The following is a 26,869-nucleotide window of genomic DNA, read 5'->3' on the forward strand; positions in this document are numbered from 1 at the left end:
TCTGTAGATACAACTTGACAGAAGAATGTGTTAATTTCTAACTTTATTATTGCCTCTTATTTCAGTCAGCCTGTCAGAGTAGCTGCAGGAATCTATATTTCTTTATTTGTTTAGGAAGAAGTGATGTCATGCTTGCATGTGGAACTAGTGTAGGTATTGAGTTATCCAGTCTAAAAAGCTTCACTGTATTTGCAATTAAAAACCAAAAGTTGTGAATGTCTTAGCTAAAATTTACTGTTAATCTCTTTTCCTCCTTTCATTCAAAATTTTAATCTCCTGATTAAAGACAGAAATCTGTAGGCATTCTAAAAGAACTTAAATAAACCAGACTTCTGACAAAAAAGACTATAAAAGAAGGATAAAAAGATTACAGCCTCTGCACATGGAAGAGCAGGGAGAATGTGGCTACTGTTCCACCTTGTCAGCCAGTCAGCATGTGTACCTACTCTTGATGAGGTCAGACTGAGCGAGGAACATATATCTGCAAAGGGAAAATGAATGCTTGTTGGATAATAACATGAACTCATGGTTTTCTGTCTGCTAGTTCTGCGTGTTCATGCCATGTCTTTTTCCCCCAGGAGTATTATCCAAGAGGAGTTAGACCTTGATGAAAAAGGTATGGATTTTATTTTAGCTATATCCGTTCTTATGTGAAATAAAACTAACTAAAAGAACTAACTAAATAAATAACTAACTAAAATAAATAAACTAAGCTTATTTATTTTGCCAGCTGCTTCATTATATCAGATATTTTTCTGGCAGAGTGCTAAAAAAGAACAAATCAGCTTTTTTTTTCCTTCCCTGTATTACGTTGATAACTTTTCCTATTTGTACATATTTACTGGTGGTATAAAGTAATGTAAGGGGTGTAACCTCCCCCTAATATTCTTCATTGCTAGAGATTTCACAGCTTTTTATATTTGTTCATCCTTTGCTGCGCTATTTTATAGATGCTGGGAGCTAGACAAACGCTTAAATGCTTAAGTATCTTTGTCAGATGCATCTGCCTTGAGACATTATATTCCTTTTAAATTAAATGCAGATGTGTAATGGTTCAGGTTATTTTGAAGTATATTTTGCAAGGTTGACTGAAGGACTCGTACTGGGAAAACACACAGGTGTTTAACTTCTTGAATAATTCAGTTGCAACAGCTGAAAGTATTTTGTACGCCAGCAGCCTGAATTTTCTGTTCCTGAAATCTGGTTTTAAAGACATTAAAGCCTTTTTTCCTTTGTTTTGTTTGTTTTTCACTGTCAGTTAGGAAAGTGTTGGGTTTTCCCTGTAAAATCTGTGAAATGCCCTTGTGATTTCCTTAGTAAACTGTTGAGACATGTACAAAGCAAAGTTTCCAATGGTAAATCAGACTTTATTCTGATTAAGAATTACAGACAACATGGTGTGAGGTGTGTAGTTAATGCAGAAACTTTTTTTTATAGTCTCCTGTAGCAAATAACTTCCCCCCGAAAACTGTTCTGGATCTCGAGATTTGCTGGGAGATATATGTGCATATATATGTATACACACGCACACTTTCTAGTGGAAAATATAGTTAGTTCTTAATAGTCTTCTAGTATATGGTACAAGCCAGATGATAATCTAGCTATTTTATATTAGCTAGGTATAGTTTTTAACATCTTGTACCTGAGGACAAGAACTCTTATTTTGCTGTCCTGATGAATGAAGTAATTCAAATGAAAGGCCTGTAGGATCAGGAATTCTAGGAATAGTTTGGTTTGTTTTCAGAAGGGTAATGAAAACATATTGAAATACTGTGCACCTGCTTTTGGCACACACAAAAAAAAAGAGCCAGAACAGCCTCTGAAGCAGGCACCAAAATGCTGTATCTTTCATTCTTCTGACATGTGAGTGGAAGCATATCCATCGCATAACATGAACTCATTATTTCACTGATGCCTGACATGATTAAAAATACTTGTACCTTAGATATGTCGTATTAGGGAAGCTGCAGGGTTTTTTTGTTTAATTAGAAGATGACAAGGTACAGATTATTAAAAAAAGAATCTATATGGCTTGTGGCTTTCTCCCTGCCTGTGTTTGAGATCTGGGGAGAAGAGAGCATCAGGAAATATCTCTGGGTAGTCAATTGTATTTGTGTGCTCAGTATGCCTCATATGTACGATATATTGCAGGCATGTATAGAAGTATATTTGACTTTTCTTTATGAGAACGTATGCTCTGGATATTAGGCCTTGGTTTTGTATGCAAATGTTTGCTAATACCAATTTTCCCTAATACCTCTTGAAGATGCCTGCTGCCTGTGATTCGGCGCTTGAAGATATTGAAGATATCGTGTCAGCAGAAGACTTGAAACCACATGATCGGCAATTTGTAATGAAGAATGTTTTTCCAAAAGTACGAAAACGCAATTCACAAAAAGATACTCAGGCAGATGATGATCCCCCAAGTGACAGGTAAATTCTTCCATCAACTGTGTCTTGCTGCTTTTCTCTTATCTAGTGTGCACTGTCAGCTTCTAAAACTAAGGTGGAAGGGTTTCTATCTTATAATGGAAAATTTGAATACAAGATAAAAATGAGTAAAATAGCATTTATGAAATGTAGTGATAACAAGTAATAAATCCTAAGCAAATTGCTTGTCCTTGACAAACTTTCTGTAGAAATCAGTTATGACTGAGATACTGATCAATGGAGTAATCAGACCAGGAAAAATGGTTTTATGTGTAAGACATTTCTGAGAAATGTTTCTTACATTAAGGTCTGCTTCACCTTAATGACCTAAACAGCAGCTGAGCTCTTCAACATGCAGTCCCAGAGTAGCCTTTTGACTACTGCAGTGAGATCTGGAATAAGAAATATGAACAGATTCTGCGAGTCACAAAAGTGTTGAGGTTGGCAGGGACCTCTGAAGGTCATCTTGTGCAAAACCCCTGCTCAAGCAGGGTCACCAAGGGTTAGTTGGCCAGGATTGTGCCTGGATAGTTTTTGCATATGGGGATGTTCTGTTTGTGGCAAGACACTAAAGACACTTTCATTGTTTTTTATTTACCAACATTCATTTTTTTAAAGAGAAACAAAGTTTTGTGGTACAGCTTGACAGTGTAAGAATCCCTGGCAGTGTTCAAGGCCAGGTTTCACAGGGACTTGAGCAGCCTGGTCTAGTGGGAGGTGTCGCTGCCATGGCAGGGGGGTTGGAACATGATGATCTTTAAGGTCCCTTCCAACCCAACCATTCTGTGATTCTATGAGTATCTCTAAAGAGGGAGCCTCCACGACCTCCCTGAGTACTGGTGCTTGGTCACCCTCACAGTGAAAAAGTGTTTCCTGATGTTCAGAGGGAATCTCCCTTGTGTAAGTTTGTCCCATTGCCTCTGGTCTAGTTGCTGAGCACCAATGAAGAGAGCCTGGCTCCATTCTCTTTGCACTGTCCCATCAGTTATTTGTATATGTTGGTAAGGTCCCCCTGAGCCTTCCCTTCTAAGGGCTGAACAGTCCCAGCTCTCTCAGCCTCTCCTCTTATGAGAGATACTCCAGTTCTTTAACCATCTTCATGGCTGTTTGTTGGACTGTCTCCAGTACATCCATGTTTTGTGGGTGCATCCCATCAGGACCCAGGGACTTACCTGTGTCCAGTTTGCTGAAGTATCCCCTGACCTGATCCTCTTCCACTAAGGGTACATCTTCCTCGCTTCAGTCTTTCCTAACTGATTTCTGGAACCTGGGATTTCCAAAGGATGTAGTTTGTTTGTGTACCTCCTGCAAGTGATATAGTCAAACTCCTTTTGAAGTTACTGTTTTATTTCAGTGCGAATAGTATGCGTTAACTATGGAATGTATCTTTGCGTCTTTCCTTCTTGTGATTCCCATAATAACAGAATCAATTATCTGCTGCAGTGGAATTGATTAAAGCATGTCTTGTGTGCACAGGAAGTGCAATTTTGTTTTTTCATTACTGTTCAAAAGAAATTTTGTAAGTGTAACAGTGCACACTTTGTGAAGCTGCATAAAGGTGCATTGACGCCATTCTGCCAGGAGTGCATATGCAGCTGAATTGGTGGTCTACAGATACTTCACAGTATCTATCACAGCACTCCATTCTCCTAATTAGTCAGGTATGGTGTACTATCTAACAGGCTGTGTTTTAGCGTTTTTGACTCAAAAAAGTGTATTGAATGTATGTTGTTTAGACAATAGGAAGTCTAAATATATTGTACATTGCACATGTCTACTTAATGATCATTAATCTTCCATCAACAAATTTCTGTTTCTAGCTAGGGGAAGTATCTCTGAAAAAAGCAGCATGGAGAGGGGGAAGATGTGGGCAAGGCAAAGGATTGTGTTTCAGGCTGTGTGGTGTTCTTCAGCGCTGGCACACTGGCATCTTCAGTGCACTGGCATCTTTAGCTCACTGACACAGTTATCCCAAGAGTTTCAGTGGGAGCTGCTTGCAGAATTTTTTGTTGTTTCTTAAACAATTGTGTGTGCTAGCTCCATGGTGCACATCTGCCATGCCTCTATGGGCCAGAAAGATTGATATGAGCTTTCAGATGTCTGCGTGGCTAGTGGCAGGCTTAAGCTAAGAATTTATAGACAGCTTGCATGGAGGGAACCCCAATCAATGGGTGACATAATATCAAAAGGCTGCAGTTTAGCTCTTAACAGTTTGTTTGCTGGTGGCCTGATTTCAGAGCAGTCACTTGTTAAATGTTACGATAATTTTCAGAAAGTTGTTTTTGGGGTGGGTTTTTTTTATTGTTGTTGATGTTTTGTTCTTATCCTACAGCTCTTGTACCTTCTCCATTCTAAAACTCTTTTCTTGCCGCTTGTGCTGGCTTGACCCTGGCCAACAACTGAGCGGCTGCCCAGCCACTTGCTCACCCCTCTTCCCAGCAGGCTGGGGGAGAGAACTGGAAGAGCAAAAGTGAGAAAACTCGTGGGTTGAAATAAAGACAATTTAAATGAAGGAAAGAGTAGAGAAAAACTCCAAGTAATGCAAGAGCAATCGTTAACCACATCATACAAGCAGACTGATGTCCATCCATTCTCAAAACAATGGCTAGTTTGGAAAGACCAAGCCCTCATTTTTTTTTTTTATTGCTGAGCATGATGTCATCTGGTATGGTTTATCTTTTTGGTTAATTTGGTTCAGCTATTCTGTCCGTGTTCCCTCCCAACCTGTTGTCTATCTCCAGCCTGCTTGTGGTGGGGTGGAGCACAGTGGGAAACGGAACGTTTTGGTGCTGTGCAAGCATTGTTCAACAGTAACTAAAACACAGGTCTGTTATCAACACTATTTTAATTACAAATACAAAACACAGCACCATGCAGGTGGCTGTGGAGAGGGTTAACTCTATCCCAGCCAGAATTAAAATCCATTACACTAAAATCACATAATTATGATGATCTTACCCAGCTGTTTTGGTGGTGTTACTATTTGTGTAGGTTATTTTATATTTGGATAATTACTGTTAATTAAGTCTGTTCAGTGGGCTTAAACGGGAAGCCTGTTCGTATTTTAACTTGCCTTTTTCATTTGTTTTTACTTAACAGCATTATTCCTGGTGCTCAGAAAATCTGGATTCGTACATGGGGATGTTCTCACAATAATTCGGATGGTGAATATATGGCTGGACAGCTGGCTGCATATGGATACAAAATTACAGGTGACGATGTTGGAGAGGTGGCATAATTCAGTTTTTTTAGGGTGAATGTTCAAAGCTGTCAAGCTGTCAGCAAATGTGTTTAGTCTTAATTAAACTTTTTTAAATTGCCCTTTGCTCCCATTCTGATTTGAAGGTGAGGAGGTAAAGTGTTTTCCTGGCATTTAGCAGAATGATTACAAGAGTGCTTTCAGAATGGTTAGGTTTTCCTGACAGAGCTGCTGTCTAAGCTGTCATGCAGTGCCTTTTGTGGCATTTCACTTGCTAAACTTAATTGGAAAGTTTACGTAAGAGTGGAGGGGAGAGACAATTCTTGGGCAGAATCTAGCTGGTTGTCTGATTGTAGTTGGTGAAACCCAAGTGAGAGAGAGGGAGGAAGGAAGTGTATTGTCACTTAGTGATGTGTGTGTTTGCTGCTGCTGGAGCAGAGGTGAACTAATCTATGTGAATGATCCTTGGATGGAACTGGGATGATACAGGATCGTATCTTGTATGTACATTCAAGAGAGCTGAAAATGCTGTTTCTCTTTTTCTTCCAAATACTTTATAATGCTCCCTGCCATCTTGTTCTGCCTCCCCAGTCTTAAACAAAAAATCCCAAACTCATGATTTTGCTGGCCACATTTAATTTCCGTAATGCAGAATGTGTTGGGGGGTGAGGGGGAGCTCTAGAAAGCTGAAAACATAGATTGATGTTATGTTTCAATGGAGAATTATTATCTGAATAATTTTGTGTAGCTTATGACTAGTCAATATCTAAAATTTTATTCATTAATTCAAGTTTTGGTCTGTCTTGCATTTAAAATTGTGTCCTGGTTATACTGAAAGACTGCAAAGTTGTTTTTACTGACATTTTGCTAGAAGTACTTTATTCCTCATTTCATAGAATGCTTGTTAGTTTTCTGGAGCATCTCATGATATTGCTAAGCAGTTGCATTTTATTTCCCTTTTTTGCAGTTGATCTTTCTGTATTTATCAAAGTAGAAACTAGATACTGAATTATTCAAGTGCTGAACTATTTTAGGGAACCCAGGTGATAGTTTAGTTTGTAGTGCATCTCTGAAGTAGGTATACTCTTTTCATAGACTAATGGAGTGCTGGTCCAAAATGCCTTATTTGTGACAGCAGTAAGACCACAAATAAATTCTCAGTTTTGCTTTGTTATGGCTTTCTTGAATTAAACTTCTCTTTTCCTTAATTTTTCTAATGCATAGTATTCCAGAAGCTACTTCTGGCTTGTCAAGGTTTGGTGGCTGTCCTGTGCTTTTTGAATTTTACTGGGGTAAATGTAGGAAAGATGGAATGCAGCAAAGGAAAAAAAAAAAAAAAAAAATCGATACCTTCTCTTTTTAGCAAATTAAGTGTTCATAACCTTAGGATAGAAATAAGTCTACATCTAGAATCTGAAACTGAGAACTGAAGACTGAATAAAAGTTTCGGTAGCTGGGATAGAAGTACCTATATGGTAATTTTGGTACTTTTGGTATATGAAATCGACTGCTAGTTTCTGGTCATTATTAAATCAGTGTCTTGATTTAGTTCACTTGTGTGCATGTATATGCTTACATTAAATGAAACAAAGAAACCCCAATGCGGAGGCAGTAGGCAGAAAATACCTAGTATGCTTTCTTCTTTGTGAAAGTAGGTAACTTCTTTTTAAGTTGGTGTATTTAAGGACCTCTGAAATTTTATTTTTGTTCAATAGAACAAAAATATCGGCTACAAATTCTGGCTAAAGTGAATTTTTACAAATCCATCTATTTAATATTCTTTACAGGCTGTTAATGAAGCTGGAACTCAGTGCAAGTATTGCAAGTATAGTAGCTGTATGTGAGAATGTGCTCAATGTAGTGATGCTTCTGGCCACAAGTGCGTATGGAAGTGCTCTGTAACTGCTTGGTTTGCCAATGATGTCTCTCAGGGTTTCACACTGGGATTGATCTCTTTAATGTCTTTAACAGACTTGGAAGACAGGATGTGATGTACCTTCAACAAGTTTGCAGACTATGCCAAACTGGGGGAAGTGGTTGACAGGCTGGAAACCAGTGCTGTGGTTCAGAGGGACCTTGACAGGCTAATGCAAACCATGTGATTTTTAGCAAAAGCAAATGCAGAATCGTAGGGTTGGCATAACCCCAGCTCGTGGTAAAGGTGAGCGTGGGCAGGCTGCCTAGAAAGCAGCTTTGTGGAAAAAAGATTTTAGGATTGAGGTTGACAAGAATTGAACATGAGTCAGCAATGTACTCTTGTAGCAAAAAAAGGCAAACTGGATCCTGGGCTGCGTTAGCAAGAGTGTAGCCAGCAGGTCTGGGAAAGTAATCCTTCAGCTCTTACGTGGTACTTGTGAGATGGCATCGAGAATGCTGTTTCCAGTGATCCAGCTTGGATCCAGTTTTGCACTCCCTAGGAAAAGAGAGAGGTTGTAGTGGAGCAAGTCCAGTGCAGGGCCACCAAGATGGTTTGGGAGCACATGATGTAGGAGAAGAGACTGGGAAGACTGGGCTTCTTCAGCCTTAAGAAGAGAAGGTACATGGAAGATCGTACTTGCAGATAGCAATACCCAGTAGGAGGGTACAGAGGAAACGGTCAACTGCTTGTCAAAGGTGTGCAGTGACAACAAAGGACAACAGTCTTCCTTTTGCAAAGTGGCGGTTAAGATTTTTAGCATCTGGTGCATCGGCTACTGTTCATGCTGTCCATTTTCCTATAAAGGAAATGCCAATATAGAAAGCTTCCCACATTTCTTGAGTATCTCTTGTCAATCCCTTTTTAAGAAAGCATGTTATTTTATTTTTTTTTTTTTTTTATAGTAAGTCGTCTGGGAAGTTCAGATAGAATCTTAAGAGTAGATTTAATCTTTTTGTCCTATACAGTGGAATAGTTAGTAAGTATTGCTTAACATAATCCAAACTTCAAACATTTATTGAAATTAATGTTGTTTACACTATTCCAAAAATAATAATAAAAAAATGTTTTGCAAGAGCTTTTTTCTAATTCAGTGCCTCTCAGTTGCTAGAATTTGCTATTTTAATTTAAGACTGTTACAAACTTGAGGAAAAGTTAGAAATATTCACTAAGGTAAAGATTGTCTGTTGTCACAGGGTCTCAAACAGCTATTACTTATAAATGTTGATTAGCCTGCTTCTGAAGCTTTTGAGTCAACAATTATTGAAGAGATGCTGGAGTAAAGTTCTGGTTCTAAGAAATAAAATGAGAGCTTTACTTGTGCTTACTACTCCATTATAAGGGAAATGGCCAAGTACTATTTCTAGTCCCTTTTATCTAGTTGTAAGGTTTGGAAAAAAAAAATAAAATCAAAGGAAGCAGTATCAGACAACTTTCATTGCTAGCTACAAGTTGTAATATACAACTTGCCTTATAAGTTGGTTTAGCTGAAACTGAACATTGATATAATGAATGTCTTCTAATTATAGAAATCTTCATGACTTGTTGCAAAAATCTAATTCTCACATCATTCCTTACCCCTTTTTATTGTATGGAGTCTCTGCTGTTCTTGATTTGAACTCTGGTCAGGAGAGGCATAAGTGCGTGTGTGTCCATTTTGCCTTTCATCTGTTTCAAAAATATTCTTTCTGTACAAACACCCTTTGTTACTTTCAGGGGTGGCTGTATCCAAAGGTGAAAACTGAGGGCTGTGCTACAGTTTTTCACCACAAAGACTGCTTCTGTTTGGGGCAAGAGCACAGTGTGAACTGGCAATATACAGATACTGCAATAACAGCAATGGTGATTAAAAATCGGGAGCTGCGTCAGCTTAAAAAAAGGCAAAGGGAAGCCATCAGAAGAGCTGAACCTATTTATGTATCTGCTTTTACAGTGTGAAGGTAGGCAGTACTCTGAACAAATCTTTCATACCATCCTGTGGGAACACAAAGCTCCTTTGTTAGTCTGAGCCACACAGAAATGTGTGGACCAGCTGCTGTCAGTGTGGGGCTGTGCTGTGGTACTTGTTCATGTTCTGAAAACAGTATAGCCGATGGTGGCTTTACTGGTTCTAAAACTGGTTTTGGTTTCTTGGCAGCATGACTCCCTGTATTAGATATGCCTGCAGACCTACTAGAGTGCTCCCTTTGAGATACACCCCGGAGGAAGAAACTCATGGTACAGACAAGTAATGCCTTCTGTGAAAGCAAGGAAGTTGGTGAGCTGGGAGCTCTCAAATACTGTGAGCCAGATGTTTGTTTGGGAAGGGAATTCGGTATATGTGCCACTTAACGGTACTTTCTCTCTGAGAAATGGAACCGAACATGTATAGTCAGACAGAGAAGGATTTGACTCCTGAAGCGGGTAGTCATACTAGCACTTGTTGGCATTTATAGGTTTCTGGTTCTGTGGAATGAATGGCTTTTGTCCCAGCCTTCTTGAATCCCTTTTGACAGATCACACGGTTAGGTATATTTATTGCGATAACTGGTTTTGGCTTGAGGCTTTTCAAGTCCAAAGCCTCAGTTATTGTAAAACATGCTGGGGGGGGGGGGGCAGGGGAAGGAAAAGACATTACCAATTACTTAAAAATACCAGAAGAATAAACAGTGACTTTTCCTTTTCTGAACAGGAATCAAAAACTATTATTAAACATTCAGTGAAGCTAAACCAGTAAAAGCTTATCTGCACTAAACTTTTTTTTTTATTTGCTTTGGAAATAAATGCTAGCATGGAACTTTTTCCTGCTGTAGCATGGGATTTCAGAAGCAGAAAGGGGTGGAGTTGTTCTGTTGCTGATTCAGTGGCCTTGGCTTTGATTTAGCACATGGAAACTGTTATAGTATAGGTCCTTAGCTTTACTTGTGCAATTTTAGACTAGTTTTTGTTCAGGCATTGCTTTTACTGTCTCATGCAATTTTTCTGTGAGTTTGTTGGACGGAAAGATGCTATATTTTTCACGGATTCCTTCCTGTGCCTCTCAGGGAGCTTACTCTGTTACTGTGGTTATGGTATTTGTTGGCAGGATTTCGATCAGTGAGATTTGCCAATTGCTATTGAAGCTTAGTATTTGTAGTCCTTGTTATATGTCTTGCAACTCTGAAGTTCAGTGTGCAGAGAATTTATGTATTTCTCTAAAGAAAATCTCAATATTTTGAAATACTGTTAAAGAAATTACATGGGTTTTTCATTGCCTCTTGTTAATTTTTTAAACTCTTGTCAGTTTTGTTTACCAGTGGATATAGCTGAGGTATCCTTAAGACTGTCCATCTGCTCAAACAGCAAATTTGAGTAGAAGAAAGAAGGAAAAAGACAAAGAAGAAAAAATGCTCTGATCTACTTAAGACTTGATGTTGAAAAGAAGACATGTAAAAGGAAACATGCTTAGTCTGCAGTTGAAAAAACAGATGAGGTGCTACAAACTAATACAGACTTTAGCAAAGGCATTGCCTAATGTGCATTGTGTTGCGTAAATGATGCTTTCTTAGACTTCAGCCATCCCCATACAGATACAGCAAAGCATGCTGAGGCATCCATTTTATTCATCCAAGTGAAAAATAAAGAAAATTACTAGGACTGTTCAGGTGTTGACTCTTGGTTTGTGAATTGCAATTCAGAATCTGGTGTTTTAAGCGTTATTTAAAAAGTACTTTTCTACTGCACAATAAAATTTTAATTATTTTAGATTTTGATTTATTTTGTTGTCCTAAAGTAGACATCTCCTAAACAGATTACTATGTTCTGCACATTTGTTAAAATAAGCTCTCTGCCACCTGTGTAGTGATTGATGAAGTATTTTGACTAGGGTTCTGCTGTTTTCCTGTGTATGCTTTTAGTTGCTCAGCATCAGCAATTGGTCTTTCCCTTTTTCTCACTCTCCCCTGCTGATAATGCTTCTTTGTTGCTTCATAAATACCATGTAAAAGGTAGTGATTACTGTGTAATTTTGGGGTGCTATGAGCCATTCTCATTATAAGGTATTTTTAGTATTCTCTTTTTAAGCTAAAAGACAAATCTTTATTAGCTGCTCTATAAGTGCTTGATATTTAGCCTTATCAGAGATTTCAAGTTTAGTCTTTGCTTTTAGATTTGCACTTTTCAAATATTGTGATTGCAGTGCTGATTTGGGGGGGAGGAGGGGAAGATACTTTATAACTTTTTTTTTGGGTAGGAAGAGGGGTGTGTGTATAGTGGTTTAAATACATGTAGTAACCCAAAGGACTTTTCTGGTGACGAGAGGCATTTCTGTTTTCTCTGAAAACACTGTAGTGGTGAAACTCATTCTCTGTGAAGCAGCTGAGCAATGGAGAAAAGTGAAACGAGGTGTAAATCCTGTCGTGTTCTGTACCCTTGCTGAAGAATTCTCCCATTGTCTATAACTTGTAGGGTCACAATTCTATATGACTTTTTCATTGCTTGATAACCCTACTTGCATAACTACTACTGCAACAGAATTCTTTTTTGAGATTCAAACTGAGTGATAATCTGGACAGTAGGAGCTTTTGGTTGTTAATACTGAGAGAGGCAGTAAAGTAAATTCTCTAAACTGTTGTTAAAGTGAGATAATTGTCTTAACAGTTCCAGCTATGTGGTCTTCTGCTTTCAGAAGGTCTGAGTGGCTGCTTGTCATAAATTTGCTTTGTGCTTTGGTTCTTGGTGCTCGGTCCTTTAAACCCTGCTCTGTCATGCACAGTGTGTGAATGCTTGGGATGTGGGTGTAGTGGGTTTTGTTATTTTTAGTCTCATTCTTTCACTGGTGCTGAAATAGTTGCCACAGTTGGACTTACCAAGAGCCATCTTACAAGGAGGTATAAGAGCTCTTGTCATCTGTTGAGAATCTGAAACTTTTCTGGTGAGATGGTTAAGAGGATGAGGAGAGAGTGTGAAATGGGACATAAGTTGTTATTCCTGGGATGGAGCATGGAATTGCATTAATACAGACTATCAAGAATTCACGGTTCTTTGGGGGGAATACAGGTATTCCCAGTGCAGCCTGAAGTGTCCTATAAGGCAGTGAATGGGAAGGTGGGTCTGGATATTGTTGGGATGCTGTCCTGCAGTGTAGTTAATACAACATCATGCTGTGACTGATCTGCAGTGCATGTTACTCAGGTCCCTGTAAACTAGTGTATAATTGTGGTTTTGGCAGCTGTGTATTACTGCTCCTGTGTTCCCTTTAAAACTTCCTAGCCCTTGTGTGGCTAGAGTTCTGTTACTTATCACTTCTGACTTGTAGCACAGTGCAAGATATATGACCTCTACCTTGGTTTCCTCACCATCAACTTATTCCCGTGAGGCAATTTGGTGTTAATTGGGGTACTAGCTTTGAGGATGTTGTCTCTGTTGTGGGATAGAACTCCTCTAATTCTCAAACTGGGAAAAGTTTTCTCTGTTTATGGGGGGACTAGAAAGAACTAGCATGTGTGTTTTTTCCCTCGTAGTGATTTCCCGTATCAGTGCCATTAGAGCTTGATCTGACACGTGTGTACCATTTTCTTTATCTCACTTAAAAATCACCTATTTTACAGCCCATCTAAGAATTGATTTTTTTTTTTTTTTGTTTTTTCCTTTTAGTGCTTTTCTTTCACAGTCGCAGGGCTGGTGAATGAAAGCTGGGAGCTGGCCTGAGAGCCTAAATAAATCCTACATGCACAGTGTCTTTGGAGACACTTGTACAGAGCCTACATAGGTAAATTTAAGCATGCATACATGCTTAGGGTTAATTCTAGTGGCAGATCAATTGGCTGCATGCTCTTGTGGTTGTGCAGTAGGGTTTAATTCTGGCAATGCTGAACTTCATGTAGTACAGAAGAATGTATTTGAAAAGGATTGAACCGTGAAAGGCAAATTTCAACTTCTGGCAACACCCATCTTTCTATCTGGAATGTGTCCCTGTAGTAGATGGTTGAGCAATCAGTAAATGAAGCATAAATAGCACTGATGAAGTGAGCTCAACATAGACTCACAGGTGATGTGCAGCTTTGTAGAGTGTTCTACTGAGACATTAGCTTCACATATCTCATGATTCTTTGTGCTACAAGTAATAATTCATAGAACATTTATAAAAGCTAGTGGGAGAACAGACCAGATTTGCTGGTTTTACTCTCAAAGGTAGGAACAAAATCATGTTTTGATCAGGAGCATTTGTAGGAGCACCTGAAAAAGACTTGCTTGTTACACAGTCGGTGACTGGGGAGTAGCGAAGGAGGGTTAATGTTTACTGCAGGCTCTTGCTGTAATTTAGCTACAGTTTCATTTGTGAGGAAAGCCAAAGCTTAGCTGCCAGCTCCTTGTTTTTGAGAAACTGCTGATTAGGATGAAGTTCTCTGAACTTGCCATGGTCAGCCTTTGCTGCACAACTTTGCATTAAGATGCTTTTGATATATTTTGGGAATGCTTTTTTGGCAGTTGCAGTGTGAGTGCCTGTGCATGCGTGAGTTGCTGTTGCTGTATGTTATTCCAGGGAGGTGAGGTGATGTGAGGCAGGCCTAAGTGAGTTAGTTTCTGGCATGTTGCTGGTAAGAATTTCGAATGTAGCACAACTGATCTTGAACTGTGCTGTGTCTCCAAATGCAGGGCATAAACCTATACTGTTGTTCTTCTGTCAGGCCGGAGAGTGTATGAAAGGAAGGCTGCCTTGTGATTATGGGGGCTGACTGGAGACAGTAGAAATTCTCTAAGCAGATGGGAGGCACAAATTGGTTGTGGTGCTTTTCCTCTTTGATGGGAGCAAATAAAGTACTTTTCCCCCTAGCCTAACATAGCTGAGTAATTAGTAATTTCTATTTCCTTCTTCATGGCCAACCTGGTTTATGTTCATGTAAGCCTGGTCAGTGTTTCGTTGGCTCCTGGGTGTAGAACAGGTCCTGTCACCGAGCAAACAAGTAACAGCACATGTAGGTATTTCTCGCTCCCAAAGCCCCATCCCATCGTTGGGAGTATGTCTGCTGCTGTCTTAGATCGTCCGTGATTTTCATTTGTGCCTTTTTCCCTCGTGTGCTCAAAGGCAAAGGCGGTGCGGGGCCCTTGGGCGGAGGCCGGGTGTACCGGCGGCGGCCAGCAGGTGGCAGCATTGGCTAAGTGGCGGTGCCGGGAGGGCGCTTAACCCTTCCCTCACTGCTGAGCTGTACTGGTCGCTTGGTGGCTTAGTATGCGAATTTGAAGTGCACTCGTGTGCATTCGGTTAAATCGACATAAACTTAAATTATTTGCTGGTATTCTGATCTTACGTCTGATGCTTAGTTGGCAGCTTTGCTGGTGAACAGTAGGGAGGCCTGCATTTCGTACTTCTATTTTGTCTCAGTTACTGCTTTTTACCTTGAGCACAACACAAAACATAAATTATTAGCTCCCCTTCCAAACAGTCTGTGTTATGGGTTTGAGATTCATAAAGTATAATTGTTAAATTCACCTGTTTGAAGAACTGTTCCATCTGGAAGCCCCTTTCTGCTTCGTGCTTGATCTGGGGAGGTTGGCTTAATTTATATATGGACTTCTCTTTGAAGCATTAATTGAGGATTTTGCTTATAATCAAAATGACCACCTGCCTATTTTCATTAAGGAATAGTTTTAAATTTTGTGCTGTTTTAATAATCTTGTAGACTGTCTTACAGTGTGTATTACACCAAGACACTGAAAATTATAAGAACTGCTGAACAAATGCTGTTTGTTGAAATATGTGTGACTACAGCATAAGTAAAACCATGAGTTTAGCTAATAGTGTCAAAGCAGTTGGTGTTCAAGTTGGGCATCAGTAGTTAATTGTTAGAGTTTAGTAAGGCAGGTAGATGGTAACTATTGTCATTAGTGCAGTTCTATCCTAAGGTTCAAAAACTCAGTTCAAGCAAATTCAGGATGTGGCTTTATGTGTTTTTTGAGGGGAAAAGTGCCAGTTGTTGTGAATTAACATCCTAAATTGAATGTGGGTGAGGCTTAGCTGTGTACTTTGCTTGTTAATTTTCTATGATTAACTCACGGTTGGTGTGAATGCTTTTGTGGTTGCCATTGGTGAGCATATATAATTTTCTTGAGGTTATCTTCGGGAACTTCTGGGTTGTATAATTATTTTTTTTTTTTAATTTGAATATATTTTTATTTAGTTTTAAAAAAATCTTATGTTTTGAATGATGGTCAAAATAGAGGAGACAGGTAGGTTGTTGAAGGGCAGTATGTCCCTTGTACATGTACATTGGGAAGCATCTAAGTTTTCAGGGAAGGAGATCTGTGTTAGTGAATGGCATTGTGCCACAGTCTGAAGCAAGGATGGAGCAGACTCCCATGCTGATTGTATCCTACTGGTGGTGAATTTGGAATAACCATTGCGTCTTCAGTCCTTCTGCTCTTCTCTGTGGCATTGCTACGCTCAAAAGCCTATTTTGAAATTAAGCAAGTTTTGCAGATGCTCTTAATGTTTCACTGGAACTGAGTAATTATTTGGTCTTAGTATAAACAGATAAATTCCACCCTAGGAGAAGTGATAAGCTGCTCTGCGCCTCAGAGATGCAGAGAAACACCTTTATTGCATCATAAAACTCTTTTATAATGCTTAATATTGCCATAACCTATTTCTGCAGTTTTTAGAAAACTTCAACCTCATCCTATCCAGTTTCTGTGACTTTTTGTTTGTTGTTTTTTTGTTTTGGTGGTGTGTTTTTGTTTTTGTTTTTTTTTTTTTTTTATTTTTTTGGGGGGTTTTTTGTTTGTGTGTGTGTGTGTTTGTGTGTGTCTGTGTTCTTTTCAAACTTTTGTGGTAAGTGGGATAGATACTGTGACCAAAGAGCCTTGCACGCCTGGGAACCTTAAAGCTGACTTAGGTGGTGCAGTCTTTACAATAGTCTTGCTTAGCTGGGGTGCAGTGTTTCTGCAGGAATGCATACATATCATAATCTGTGAATCTTGTATGCACTTCCATACACTTTATTTGTGTGCTGGCAGTTGTAGTTAGCACATGAAGTGTCAGGGGTGAGGTAGTAGGCTTCATCTGCTTAGGCAGAAGACATCAGCTTTTGTGTTGTGTGTCAGATCCCTAGCTTTGGAATTTGCTTACAGAAAGAAACTACGCAGAAACTTTGTCTTGGATAACTATAAATAGGCTTTGAAATAATAATGCCAAAATTGAATTGCTGTTGATTGGTACAAGACACTGGTGTATAGAGAAGTGAGTTTTTTGGCTTGCAATTTAATAGAAGGCAGATCACTTGGCTGCTGATTTTATTAGGCATTTTGGAGCCTCAGCTTTTGTTGGCTGGGCTTTATGGGTAAAAGTGTGCTTGTTTGTAACTGATTCCCGAAGTGATAGTTGACTTTTGAAATTCGCTTGTTTGTTTATGGATTGGCCCTTTTCTGTTTGTCTTTATCATGCTTTTAAAAATTCACTTACCACTGGTAAATATTAGTCTTCCTTTGTGAATGTAAAGATGTAGACCATTAGCTGATGATAAACTTGAGCATCCAGTATTTATTTGACTAGAAATTTGAGTCTTACGGTTGATAGTGATGGAAGGAGAATGTGAACTGAATATGCTTTAGAAGTCTACTACTTAGAAAATAAAAAAAAAGTTTAAGTCTGAGGCAGCCACTTTGATGTGTTCTTAACAGTTCCAGGTAGTCTTTGTAACATTACAGTAGAATAGGAAAAACAGTAACAAAAAACTTTGTTAAAGAAGAAAAATCTCATTGTCAAAGTGTTTGTTTTTAAACAAACCAACCTCTTTCCCCCCTCTCCCTCCCTCCCCCTCCCCCCCCGAAGGTTAGGAGAGGAAGGAGGAGTTTCTTCACAAACTGTTCTGTTGTGACACTTGTGTCTAAAGGCTTGTTGGAAAACTAATATATTTCCTGAATTGTCTTTGGGTCTATCCATGGTTTTCCCAGTACAAACACAGCAGAGCAGGAAAAAATATTTTCTTTTTTAGGTGGCTGACAGTTCATTTACAGCTGTAGCTGTTCAGTGCTGTTAGTGATTACTTGCTTTACTGAGGCAGAAGTACGTTTAAGTGGAGGGGAGCAATTCTCCTAGTTTAACAGTTTAAACTGTTAAACCTGGCAGTCCAGACACTGGGTACAGGGAGAAGAGTTTATTTCTGGGGTGTAAACTGATGCACAGGAGGACTTGGAGAGGAAATTGAAGTAAGATTATTTTGCCTGACCACCTGTAGGGCGTAGGTTGTAAGTTTGTGTTCATGACTGGCAGAGCCTCTTCTTAGACTTCTGCAGTCTGTCATAGATCATAGGCCAAAAGGCACCTGCATGATTGAGCTTTCCTTCATAGGGCTGGGCTGCTCACTGGCATTTGTTTTAACTGGTTGTTGAAAACCTCCAATGATGGAGAATTCACAACCCCTTTTGGATGATTAACTGCCTTTCTGGTTGCAAAGTGTTTCCAAATGTGTAACCTAAATCTTTTAGCACAGTTCAAGCCTATAACTGCCTATGTTTTCTTTAGCGGGTATGGAGAACATCTGATTATTTTCATTTTCATAGCAACCTTTCACGTATTTGAATGCTGCTATCACTTCTCCCCCTAAGCATCTTGTATGTAGGCTAAATAGACCTAATTCCTAAAAGCTTCTCTTATAGGTCACGTTCTCCAGATCTCTGACCTTTCTTGTTCCTCTCCTCTAGATGTTATCCAGTTGATTTGCATCAATCTTCTAGTGCATTAGTCTGTTTATCTAGTGTGTACAAATCTGATACATAGATCAATTTGCGATGCCTTATTCAAACTGTGGTTTACAATACTTCAAATTTGGGTCCTAGGACAGTTGAAATCTGGATTGAAGTCTATTAGATAATAACTCTGTCATAATTGACGTATATATACTTTTAAAGTAAAATGGGAAACACTGAAATACAGTTAGGTAGAACAGTATTTATGGGAGATGGTTTTTAGAATAAAACTGTTCAAGATGGGGACGTTGAACTCTTGGTGCTAGCTGGTATATTATCCTGATCAGAATACGTTGCTTCTCTGCATTCACTTTTTAATGTATCTGAACTGAATGCTGCTAGTTTATATATCATATTTTTTTCAAGGATTTGTTTTTGTGGCGCATTTAGGGACACTGCCGTTCATAGTGGCAGTGTTCTAGCTTTTTTTAAGTAATATAAACTCTGAATTGCTAAGCCAAAGTTTGTCATCACGTTCCTGTTATTTGCCTTTATTTTCTTTTCACTGTAATTTCAAAAATACTCTGGCACCTTCTGTTTTATTTTTTTGGCTATTTTAGTTCAAAACCAGATTAGTTGCTTGGTTTGCTTTACTGCAAAGTTGGACAAAAGTGTCTATGCATATGTATTAAGATGTTGTGAAAGGAAGAGGGCAGAACATTAACCGGACTGAGCGTGCAAGAGATGGCTCATCTTTCATTTAGCACTAGGGCTTGCTTATGCTAAGTTAAAGTTTGTGCTGGTGAAACTAGAGCTTTAGACTGGGAACACTTTATTTTAGTGTTTTGTGCAGTGATTGATTTCTGCAGCTATTTTGTGCAACTTGATCTGGTAAAGAATCCATCTTGATGCCAATCTTTTGGGCCTTAAAGTATCCCTTTCTTTCCTCCCCTTCCCCCAGGATGTTAGAAGACTCAAATTTATTGTTGTCTGTAACTTTAGATATTTCAACAGTTTTAGTCATGGCAAGCAGAGAAATCTTGGCCACTTAAATTTGGTAAAGAAAAACATTAGAGAAACATTAAATCCAAGTTGCATGTTGGTATCAGGCTTGCAATAAGAGCTATACAGAGCTCCATTTTGATAAGAGTTCTGCTAATGCTTCCTTACCTTCTCCAGAAAATTTTAGAAAGCTTTTTTGCAGAAGTAATAAGCTAGCAAAGGTAGATGTTAAATACCTTCTCCGCTTCTCTTGAGGCCAGAGTTTAGGTCACTGGGAAGAGAATTGTAGCAGCTGGTGTAGATTTGATCTGAAAAGTTTCAGCTTCAGGTTTGCTTATAGCAATTGCATGGGGTCTCTTTAGTGGTTTCTTTGAATTTACTTAAATGGGTAAGGACTTTACAAACTATTTGATGTATCAAACTCATTATCATAGTAACCACTCTACTGTGAGTCACTGCTAGATGGCACTGTGTAACTGTGCTTTCACCAAAAATATTACTGAAACCTATTTTTGACAACCGTTTAAATTAACATTTAGGTTAAAAATGGCATTTTATTGAATCTTATTTTCAATTTGGTCACTTAATTGATCCCACTACCAATGATCTCTTGGCTCAGGGACTTGCGTTGCATTGTTTGAAAGGACTCGAAAGTTCAGAGGCAGTCCTAGCAAGTGAGGTAAAATTTTCCTTAATTTCCCACACAATTATTAATAATGCAGAAGCACTGCATACATTAGGCTTGTGTAAATATCCTAGAAGATTATTCAGAAAAAATGAGATCCGTTGTCAGTTCAAATATGGTCACAAGGGAAATGAAGCAGTGATTAGTATAAAAGTCTTTGGAGATTAGAGGGATTTGTATGATTCTTCTTAATTGATCATCATCCATGTATGTTCATGCTAGTTACATGAACTCTTTATTTCCACAATCTTAGTAAGGAAAGCTTCAAATTGTAAGTTTCTCCACACCCACCCCCCACCCCCACCCCCCCTGTAAAATTGGAGTTTTGGCTTCAGAGTGACTGTGCCATACTATTGTAAGCTCAGTAGTTGTTCATTCATGGAAAAGATCATTTCCAAATAAAGCTTACGGGTGTGGTACCAAGACGCAATGTGATGCAGCCAGGGTTTGCTGTGTCCAATCAGGATGGCGTAAGGCTTTTTCATGATGATCAGCGTTAGCAAGTGGTTTTTACTGTGCGGGAAGTACGGTATAGTAAGCAGTTTGTTTCCTTTACTGTTGTGGTTAAAAATATTTTAGAAACTTTAGCAAGGCAGATTTTTATGGTTCTCAGGTACATACATCAGGAAAGTTTGCAACTCTTAAAGATGTGGATTCTTCCAACAAAAGAAGAAAGTTTGCTTCAGCTGCATCTTGTGCTACGTATCATTAAAAACCCCCAAACAAAGAACAAACTCCAAAGGGTCTGTGAAGTGCTAAAATGACATTTATGTTGCTAGACTGCATGTTTTCTGTGTGCATGTATAAATTTTGTTTTGCGTAGTTAAGTGTATTTTATTTGTGTTTTTGGGAAGGGGGAACAGATGTAGCTGCTGAATGCTGTAGTTGTCTCTTACCGTAATGATTATGTGGATTTATTTTGTTAGGGTGTATTCTTCATTTGCTGCCTGAGATCTTGCTGGTTACTGTCTTTAGGACACACCTGTACTAGCATATCAGTAATTATTTGCATTGTGCGTATACAACATTTCTAGTTTGACTCACCTTCCTGGCACTAACTGAAATCACTTGTGATTGTGCGCTACCTGGCATGCACTAAAGAGAAAATGGAAGTTTGGGTATAGAACCTGATTCTGTAAAAAAAACCAGACAAATTAAAAATATTAGCAGACATTGGAACACATACTTTTCTTGGAGGAAGATTCTGAGGAAATACTGAGGAAATACTTTTGTGTTCTTTAGCTGCAACACTGCATTAAAACCGATTTTTTTTCCACTGAGTGGGGAAACCTCATTTGTATTGAGGAAGTGTTCTCACAAAGACTGTGTATTAGAAGGAAACAGAAGATGGTTTCTAGCTATATATAACTTTCAAGACATTGAAATCACGGTGATCTTAATTAGTTTGTTATGTGAGGCTGGATGGTAGAAGTAAGATGTTTGTGTTTATGGACAACAGAAAAGCTAAGAAGACCTGTTGTCTCAGGTGAAAGTTTCCTCAGTTTAGAAAAACGTGTAGCTGTAGTGTATATATATCTGTAGCTGCTGATCCCTGATGATGATACAGTGATTCTGAAGTTAAGTTTCAGTTTAAAATATGAAAGAATTAGTTTAATACACCTCTTCTTATTTTGCAGGTTTTCACAGCCTTTGGATTGAAGCAGTAGGGCAGTTTCTAGGATGAATTAGTAGCGTGTAGTTGGTTCCTGTTGAGATCTTTCTTCCTGTAACTTGATTAATTCATTTGTGTAAGAAAATGGTTTAATAATGAAAATAATGTTTTTGTGTGAATTTGTTTATAGGTTCTTACTGCTTTGGGAGAAGAACCTGTCAAAGGATCATTATTACTATGTTTTTTTTCTTGAGGCATGTGCTCAAATTGTGATTCAAGAAGGTATTTGTAACGTAAGGTGTCTGCATTTCTAATACTTAAGTGTTAATGGACACACAAAGAAGAAAAATTAATACAAATGGGAACATTTTCCCAAGCTTCAGTAAAAAAAGCTCAAAACTCATGTGAACTATGAGTTTCCCAAGCTTCAGTAAAAAAAGCTCAAAACTCATATGAACATGCTGACTTTGTGAAAACAAGACACTTGGGAAATGCTGCTAATCAGCAGCTCACCCCTGAAAACTATGTTTTAAGCTTTCATAGATGTATTTCTTCATTTTCATTAAGACAGTCTAGCTTTTTGTAAAAGCAATTCCTCTTCCGTTACCACCTACTTCAGGTACCAGGAGCTATGTCAAGGATACACTTCAATGTATAGAAAGTGTGGAACTAGTTAATGTCTTCTAGCATCAAGGAGTGTCTGACTTAAGAAACAAACTGTGTGGTATTTGATACCAAGTTGTACCCAATTACTCTAGACACATTTCAGTATTGAAAACGTATGTGCTATCTATGTTACAAACCATATTCTCAATAAACTGATTCCTAAAATGAAAGATTTAAAGCCTGATGAATGAGGTGGATTTAAGATGTATTTTAAATGGAACTTCATACATTCATATATCTTTCTATATGCCATGTCATAGGGTTTTTTGTGGGGTGTTTTTTGTGAGGTTTCTTTTGTGTGTTTGTGTGTGGGTTTTTTTTTTTTTTGTTTGGTGTTTTTTTTTTTTTTAAACCTCTACAGAATCTACTGATTTTTGGCATCACTTTCTCTAGCATTGTTTCACAAATGTTTTCATAATTACCCTTGAAAACAAAAAAAGTATCTTTAAAAGTGTCATTCTGGAATAAACAATAAAGAGACTTCGGGGGGGGGGGACCTCAACCCAACAAAACAACAAAAAACCCCACCAAAATCAAACAAACAAACAAAAACCCAACCCAAAACAAGGAAACAACTGTTAAAATGGGACTTTCTGTCCTTGTTTAAAGATAAGTTTTAGTTGCTACATCGAAGTGATGATAAGCAAAGGACTACCTAAGGAATTGCTAAAATATCTGTCAAAAATAGGTGTTCAAAAAGTGTTTTTAACATATATCTTTAGATATACAGTGTAGGTTCTTAAGTCTGTTAGCTAAGTGAAAAATACGCTTGCTTTCCCAAAGCACCCCCTGGAGGTAAGGAGTTCACTGGTGTGGGCGTTTTTTGCTTTGATTTTACAGGAAGTTCTGCTCCGAAGTCAGACATCTGAGAGACATGCATAGCCATTGGTAGGAATACCTTTCTTTCCACCCTAGTTATTAAAGCAGTAAGACTTTTTTTTATTTTTTGTACCTTATCTTCCTTCAAATTGCATAAATCCCTTCAATGTTTAGTCAACCTTACGGTTCTTTGGGTTTTTGTGTGTAGAGGTAAGCGTGTGAAGTGTGTTAACAAGTTACAATGAAAAGTCACATGGTCAGGCTTACAGGGTGAACGAATTCTAAGGGTGTCTGCTATAGGTGGTTTTCAAGAGAGAAGGGATTAGGCCGGACTTTAAATTTCCCTTCATAGAGCACTGGTTTCAGTACAGAGAAATGGGTGGTTCCTGAAACATGGAGAGAGAATATTCTTGCGGGTGTCGTTACCTTGATGCTCCCTGTGGGAAGGTTTAGTGCTTCTATGGGAATAAAAAAAAAAAAAAAATTATTTTCTTACTATCAATAATAGACTAGTTCTTCTCTTTATCCCTAGTCTCTTTCAAATCTGAAGAAGAAAAAGGATTTATTTGTCTTTGTCTTCTGAGTTAAAAGACTGATACCACTGTTTATTTGGAATGTAACGCAATTATCAGTTGCACTCGAGGAACAAAAGTCACTGTTCAAAAGTGTATCTAAAGTGTTCTATTTCAGGGTTCTTAAGCAATTCCTTACCCAGTTGATTTGCTGTGGTTGCCATAAAGTTAAGCTTTTGCTTGCAGTCAGCCTGGTGGTCCCATCATAGTCTCATTCAGCTGTAGGAACAAGGTACTAGGAATGAGGCTAGTAGATGGACTGTGTGTGTTATGTGACATTCTAGGCAGCTAGTGCTGCCTATTATTTTGTAATAAATACTATAAATCACTTTTTGTATTATAAAATGTCAGTTTATTTCTGGGCTTCAACGTAGTAAGTATTGACTACAAAAAACCCCAAACCAACCCACCCCCAGAAGTATAATAGAAAATTTAAAACCACCAAACCACACACAAGTTCATGTTTACTGTAAAATTGACTAAATAATCCGGGCTTGAGGCTAGATATGCTTTGTTTACACTGTTCTCAGATGTATCACTTAAGAAAGGCACTTGGTGTCTTAAGTGACCAGAGACAAATATCTAATAGGGAACGAGCTTAGCTTAACTTTTTTTGTTACTTTGATATCTAAATGTGAGACTACTTTGAAGAAGTAACTTGGTACCTTCCTTAGTGTCTAACACTTGGCCATAAAATATTTGGGCTGCCTTGAAAAATCTGTTGGTAGGATGAAAAAGTAGAAGTTGTTCAGAAAGGTGGTTTATGTGAAGGGCAGTTCAGTTCTTTTCAGACTTGAGCGAAGGTGGACCAAGTACTTAGGTTGCAGTCATGTTTCTGCATGGGAGCTGTTCAGAATAGATAGCCCCTTGTGAAGTTTTTAATGCAGATTTTAATTAGTGTGCTGTTCCTACCACCTGCTGAAGTAGAGTTGGAATGTCTGCTGACCTGAAATGAATGCATGTGTTCAGTATTAATGCTGCATGTCTGGACCGAGACAGCAATCTTTCATTTTGACATGCACATAGTCAAAGTAAATTAATGTTTAAAATCTGAATACTTGCAGTTCAGCCAGAGTGTGCATTCATAATTACCTTCAGGCTAGTTTAAATAAAAATGCACAGTGGTTTCTTTTGACTCTGTTTACAGTATGTACACTGTAACATACTGTAACAGTAAAATTTGTGATATTAGTAAAGTTTATTCTATCAACTTGTTTTCCTCCTATTTGTAAACAATACTTATTAAAAGCCTTTAAAACATTCCAGTTGGAGTTCGGATTCTTCATGGTTCAGTGAGCACTGTTTCATGTATCTTGAACAATTTATTTAAATTGTGTGTTTCTAGTTGAGTATATACATGCAATTAGTTTTAGAAATTATTATTTTGTACAGGAAGGTCTAAATCATTGTAGATTTTTGTGGTCAGTCAGAAAACTGTTGTCTTATCTCAGAAGAAATGTTTTCCAATGAACAGCATTGTGACCTTTCAGAGATTTGATTCTGACCACAATACCCTCTCCCTTTATTTGTGTATTTTTAAAGCTCCTAGAAGAAGATAATTAGTCCAGATACTGCCATTCAACCCTGCTCACCCTACAGCCCACTGATTTTAACTTCAGTATTTGAAAGAGACTGCAGTCCTACGGACAGCTCCAGCTCTAACAGCACAAACATTTGTTATACTAATTTTTATTTGATTGTAAATCAAGTAAAGTTCAAGCACTGAACTACTACTCAGTCAGGACAAAGAACTTTAAAGAATTGTAATACTGAGGTTCATACATGTGTCTGTGGTAAAGACAATTATTAGCAAAAAAGCTAACAGGTATACTGCTGTGTCGATTACTCTTTGCAATAACATGACAAGGGAAAATCTTCCCAATGAGTCTTTCCTTTTTTTTTTTTTTTTTTTTTTTTTGTTAAAAATTAGTAAATAACCCTGATGATTAATGGAGGTCGTGTTTGCTGATAATAAGGCTGGAAAGCCTATTGGTACATCATCTATCTTGTATCTCATGTTGAGACTATAGTGAACTTAGGCCGAAAGCTGTTACCTCTAGAGCTGTGTTCAGCCCTAAGTAGTTCAAATAAGTGGACAGTGTTTTTAAATCCGAAACTTATTGAGGACATAAACTTGTAAAAATCAAAGACACACCCCTCTCCCCTAAACACTCCAATCTACATAGAATCATAAATGAGTATAAAAGTGGTTGTGTTGGTGTCACTGCATCTGCATGTGGGTTATGTTCGAATCTGAAAGAGGTGTCACCCTGCTGGTTTTCGTTGGCAAGTGTCTTATTAGTAGGTTCACAAAAGAAATGTAAATACAGATAACTTGTAATAACTGAGCTCTGAATGAGGAATTTTATTGCTGACCAGTGAAGAATATTTTTTCTTTTTTTTTTTTTTTTTTTTTTGAACGCATGATTGATGACTGCTGGCTAAAAAAAGAATGAGCAAATAGATTCCTTGTACTTCTTAACCATTCCTTCATTAGGAAAAGTAAAATTCAAGTTTTACTGTCTAATTGTAGAATTACATGTGTATGGAGATTTATTATTAAATGATCTGTTCCAGTCTTTACTGTGTCCTATTTATAATGTTTGGGTTCACCTGATGCCTTCCTTCTGGAAAGATTCAGCTGTGGTGAATCTTACAGCACTTTTTTCATGTTTCGTGGTGGACTGTGAATCTGTTTTTAAGCTGTCTGCAGGGCAGAAAGAGGCTCCTCACTTTTTCTGTCTTACCTGCCTCTAGAAAGAAAGAAAATACTGCTTTGTCTCCGTGATTTTACAGCAGGAGATGCATGTGTGATTGCAGAGTGAAGTATTTTTGAGTAATGTCTTTTTCATTGTATTATGCTTTGAAATACTTAGTTAAGTATGTGATTTGTAGATGTTCAGGTGAAAAAGCTCCTGCACTTTTAATCTCCTGACCTTCTTGGTTGTCAGGAATTTTTTTTAAATTCTTACAATCTTTTTTGCTGTGTTACTTCTGCAAGTAAAATAAAAAGCCAGTGATTAGGCTGTCAGTACAAGTACTTCCATTATGCTGTCTCATGTTCTTTTATCTGTATCCACATCTTAAATTATTAGACAGTCTTTTTCTGTGGGATTTTTGGTCTAACAAAAAAAAAAAAATCAGAATCACAGGCTGAAAATGTGAATCAAGGAAAGAACACTGCAGATATCTGGAGTAATAATATTCAAGCTTTTAACTATTTCTCATCTAAGTAATTAGGTAATTCAAGTCTTCAGCTTAACATGGCATAAATCAGAAGAAATTACTATTTCTACATCACACTTTGTGCTTGTCCCCTGCCCCC

At 38.1% G+C, this 26,869-nt stretch overlaps 1 protein-coding gene and 1 long non-coding RNA gene across 2 annotated transcripts in view; both read left to right on the plus strand.

Annotated features, from left to right (window-relative positions):
• CDKAL1 (CDK5 regulatory subunit associated protein 1 like 1) overlaps nt 1-26,869 on the plus strand; it is a 395,417-nt gene that overhangs the window by 968 nt on the left and 367,580 nt on the right. The window contains exons 2-4 of the mRNA XM_030489990.1: nt 579-616; nt 2,267-2,433; nt 5,530-5,642. Of these exons, the coding sequence (XP_030345850.1) occupies nt 608-616; nt 2,267-2,433; nt 5,530-5,642 (289 nt within the window). The 5' untranslated portion in view covers nt 579-607. The remainder of the gene's footprint in view (nt 1-578; nt 617-2,266; nt 2,434-5,529; nt 5,643-26,869) is intronic.
• Nucleotides 9,261-11,267, plus strand: LOC115609612. Its single transcript, XR_003991922.1, has 3 exons — nt 9,261-9,484; nt 9,682-9,858; nt 10,807-11,267. It is a non-coding gene; the product is annotated as an uncharacterized LOC115609612 (long non-coding RNA).

The sequence above is a fragment of the Strigops habroptila genome, chromosome 1, assembly GCF_004027225.2.
Source record: "Strigops habroptila isolate Jane chromosome 1, bStrHab1.2.pri, whole genome shotgun sequence".
Classification (NCBI taxonomy): domain Eukaryota; kingdom Metazoa; phylum Chordata; class Aves; order Psittaciformes; family Psittacidae; genus Strigops; species Strigops habroptila.